General features: G+C 65.6%; 1 protein-coding gene across 1 annotated transcript; it reads left to right on the forward strand.

Annotated features, from left to right (window-relative positions):
- Window positions 1-2,701: 2,701 nt before the first annotated feature.
- MNEG_10487 (hypothetical protein) lies at window positions 2,702-4,281 on the forward strand (the record flags this gene model as incomplete). The annotated part of the gene is made up of 4 exons (XM_014041043.1): window positions 2,702-2,921; window positions 3,135-3,289; window positions 3,530-3,960; window positions 4,239-4,281. 4 exons carry the CDS (start codon window positions 2,702-2,704, stop codon window positions 4,279-4,281), a joined length of 849 nt encoding a protein of 282 aa, XP_013896497.1.
- Window positions 4,282-4,455: the final 174 nt, after the last annotated feature.

The raw sequence follows: 4,455 nt of genomic DNA on the forward strand, positions 1-4,455 counted from the left end.
GGGGGGGGGCGCAAGTGGGGGATGAGGTGTGGCAGGGTGTCGGGAGGATCTTGTCAGATGGTCGAGCGGGCCGGTCCGTCGAGAGCAGCCAATCGTGCTCGTGGGTCAGGGCATGTGGATACATACGCCCTCACCCAGCCGCAGCCGCAAGAAAGTCAGGTGCAAGGTCGCACGCCGCCATTGGCTGGCCGCCATCGGCAGCAGGCCTGAAAGGCAGGCGTCTTGAGCATCGTGCGTTGAGGTAACGGCCCACGCGCCGCACGCCGACGGCCCGCGACGCACCCAGGGCGGCGGTTTCCTTGGGCGATGCAAAGCTGTCCTCATCAGCAGGACGGCAAGGGCCGGGGTTGGGGCGGGTCTTGACCGACTGGCACCGGGCCAGGCAGGCGGAGGCGTAGGTGATGCCGTCGACGCCGCAGACAGAGGGGCCGGCAAAGTCTTCGGGCGTCAGCGCGTTGCAGTCGCAGGAGGCTGCGGCTGTGGGGGTTTGGGGGTGGGCGCGGGGCGCGGTACAAGGCTTGAGCTCATTCGTGGGGCTGCGGGCTGGTACGGGGGTGGGTCCCAGCCAGCCGCGAGGGCGCAGCGCGTACGCTAGCCGTAAATCACAGCAGTTCACGATGTGATTGAGAAGGGGCCTTTGAGAAGGGGTGTGGACCTCGGCATGCGCTTGGAGGCCTAGGCCGGACCGCAGCAGTGACCGTCCCGCCGAGCCACCTGCGCCGGCGGCTCCTATGGCGACAGTGCAGCACAGCACCAGGAAAGTAGAAACCCGCGGCCGGTGACTGCAAGCAAGTGCCATGTTGGCGGAAATCCAAGCGCCTGTGAGTGGCAGATGTGGTGAGAGGGAACGGTCGGGGCAGGGGTCAGTGGCTGGCCAGGGTGTCCCACTGCCATCCCTGCTGCAAGCAAGGCGCACGGCGGTGCTGGAGGGGTAATGCTGTATTCTGCTCGAGTGATTGGGGGGTAACTATGATTAAGTTCGGAGTGGACGGCCACCTTGATTGATGGTTCGTGGGTGTCGGTCGACCACGTCGGGTCTCGCTACCAGCTGATGGAATTGATGCCGGGAGTAGCCTCAAGTATTATTATGCGAGATTTATATTGGAAGGAATCGTGGAGCCCGTTGGTCTTCACCGCGGCCTGGGCTTGCCATCTGCCCAGGGGCCAGCGGACCAGTGCATAGCTGCCTCGCAGCAGCATCACCGGTGCGGGACCATCAGCCAAGTGGCTGGTGGATGGTCCTGGATGCAGTGCCCCTGCAAGCATAACCCTGGATAATCATCTCAGCATCTCTTTTCATTGCACAGGGCAATTCGTCACAAGCAAGCAGCCCTGGGCCTAGCGGTGTCTGGCAAACAAGCGCGCAGATGAAGCCAAGCGCTTGACGGCCAGCAGGCAGGTCCCGGCGTTGTTGCCCGCACACGCTTGCCTGCGAGCGTTCCTTTAGGGAGAGGCCCATCCTCTACTCTGGCTGAGACCCTGAAGCCTGCAGACCTGCATAATTGCGCGGGGTGTCGCGCCACAACTCGCAGAGCAAGGCTGAGCTTGCAGCATGGTCGCGCGGTACACGCAGGTGGTGCGGTGGAAGTCGTGCAGTCCACACTTGGCAGCAAGAAAGGCCCGAACTCTGCATCAGCACACTGTAGAAGATCAAGAGGTTTGAAACAAGACTCAGGGCCACCATGAGGTGAGCGCGCCCATGCCGACACTCAATTCGTGCAAGACTTTGTTTCATGTTGGGAACAGCAGCAGCATGTGGCCTCATGCATCCAGGCCGGGGCGTGGCCTGCGGCCATGGGGCACACCGTTGGCGCGATGGCACGTGCGGACGCAAGAGGCGCGCCCGCAAGCAAGATGACACCGAGTTGGGGCGCCTGTAAAGGGGGAAAACCATGCCCAGCAGACCCTGACGATGCATATGTATTCTGTCCTGGCTCCTTCTTTCATTTTTAAGATCGCCGTGAGGGAGGGGAGCCAGGCATCCGCATGGCCCCCAGTCAGGTGCGCCGCCCAGGACGAGCATTACTTCGGCTGCAGCCGCGAGGCAGTGAAGCCCCTTGCTGCTAACGAGGTGCGCACAGCAACACGCTGCTGATCATGAATCGCCACGGAAGCTTGTCTCCCGTTCACCCCTGCCCTCAGCAAGGCGGGCGCTCCAAGGCGAGATGGCGTCTGCCAAGAGCTGTGCAACCACCACAACAAACACCGGAAGGGCTTGTGCTTTGGTCGAGCCATCCGCTTCAGCCCTAAGGCTGTCTTCTGTGAATGACTTCTACAACAGAAGACCTGTTACGGACGGCGGCGTTCCTCGATAGAATTCAGCCGGCTGCACTTCTCAACCCCCACAGCACGCACAGCGCCCACACCCACTGCAGTGAAGGGCCGCATGCGCAGTCACCGACGCAAAAGATTTCATCAATCACGCCTATCTTCGCACCATCCTCACGTTTTTATCACGGCGTCAGGCGCGAAATTGTAATCAGATCTGACGCCTGTTGTCCTGCTATCCTGTCATTTGCGCTTAAGCCATATAGCATCACATACTGCACTGCTGTGCACTGCGCCACAACGCGTTCACGGCGGCGACACGCGGAGGTGCAGCACTGCTGCCGTTCATGCCGCAGCTGCATCCCCGCATTCTTACAACACGTCAGGTGCAGCACTTGTCTGTAAGCAGGGACCATCAAGAGGAGCGCAAAGCATGGATGATTACGACATAGAGGAAGACGAGGATGTGCAATTTGAGGACGAGTGGGAGGTCATTGCGCCGGCGCAGCCTCGCTCCCCTGTGGACGAACATGACGGCGGCGGCAGCGAGGAGGCACGGTCTTTGCGGGACGGGCTCGGCGGTGCGGGGCCGCCTGGCATCCCGACGCTTGGCGGCGACGGCGGCGCCAGCAGCATCACGATCACCCTGGAAGGTGGGGCGCTGCGCAATCGAGCGGGCAGCGCCGCGGCCCTCCTCCGCCTCTGCCGCTGCTTGTCCCTCGGCTCAACCAGGTGCAAAGTGTTGAGTTGCGCCGAGCGCCCTCGAGGCAGCAGCCCTGATTTTGTGGGTCCGCAGTGTCGAAGACAGGTCCTAGCGAAGGAAAGCACACAACCATCTGGCGACCATGCCCTTGGCCCCACTGCAGACGGCGACGTCGGCGGCGCCGGCGGCAAGCGCGCAACGCGGACGTTCACCCGCGAGCAGCGGGAGGCGGCGGCGCTCGCGCACCGCACACACGCGCTGTGCCTGCTGGCGCGCTGCGTCGCGCACGACGTGGCGGCCAGCCGGGCTGACATACAGGTGCGGAGCCGGGGCAGAGCCAGGGGCCCTTTTATCTGCAACCCAGCTGCCGCGCACTGCTATCTCAAACGCACCTCTACTACCTTGCAATACGACGAGCGCGCATGACTCTGGCGGCAGCACGCTGAACAGTAACGCTCTCTTTTCAACCTGTCAAAGTCACGCCATGCCACAGACTCCAGCATGCGACGTATCCACTCACGCCTGCCCGCCCCTCCTGCCGTTTTGGCCCCGCCCCAGGCCGTGGCCCTGTCGCTCCTCAGCCCGGCACTCGCCGACGCAGCAATTGCTGGCGCCGCCCGCGAGGGCGCGCCGTCCGACCTGTCTTGGGCAGCGGGCCTGGTCAAATGGATGCGGTCAAACTTTCAGTTGACTGATGCAGCCGCGTGCGGCGGCGGCGGCGGCGGCGGCAGCGGGAACGAGGGCTGGAGCGGCGCCGACGCGGCTTCCACTTTTGCCGCCGCGCTCGGCAGCGGCGGCCGGCGCGGCGGCGCGGCCGCGGCCGCGGCGTCCGAGGCGCGGCGCCGGCTGCGGGAGATGCTGCGGGGCTCGGGCAGCACAGAAGAGCAGCTGGAGGGGTGCCTGCGGGGGCGGCGCGGGACGGCAGAGCAGCTCAACGCGCTGCTGGTCGCGCTGCTGCGGGGGCTGGGGCTGCTCGTGAGGACCGCATGGTGGGCCGGCCTGGGGGCCTCTGCTTGGCCGCAGTTGCTGCTGGGGGCATGCGCGTGCGTGGGTTGTGCGTCCGCAGCCGCGCGGCACCAGAGGTGTTTCGGGGGTGCATCGTCAGCAGCCACGATCTGCGGCAGGACATGACTAGGCCGCCGCGGCAGCTCGCTGACGGGGCACGACGCCGTGCGTCCGCCGTGGCGGCAGGCGGGTCGACGCCTCATTGACAGTCCGCTCATCCGCGCGCAGGGCGATCGACGCGGTGCCGTTCCGGCCGGCGCAGGCGGAGGCGTATATCCTCAGGCAGCTGTCCGCGCCCCGCTTAGAAACTGGCGGCGCCGGCCCCTGCGCGAACGGCGGCGAGGGGCGCGCCGCGCCGAGCGGCGCGAAGCGGCGGCGCAGCGGGTCGCTGGAGCCGGGGCGGCAGGGGCGGCTGGGGGCCGGGGGCGACGGGGGTGATGAGGAGCCTAACGCCGGCGGCGGCCGCGGCGGCCGCGGCG

Source organism: Monoraphidium neglectum (genome assembly GCF_000611645.1).
Source record: "Monoraphidium neglectum strain SAG 48.87 unplaced genomic scaffold scaffold02335, whole genome shotgun sequence".
In the NCBI taxonomy this organism is placed as follows: domain Eukaryota; kingdom Viridiplantae; phylum Chlorophyta; class Chlorophyceae; order Sphaeropleales; family Selenastraceae; genus Monoraphidium; species Monoraphidium neglectum.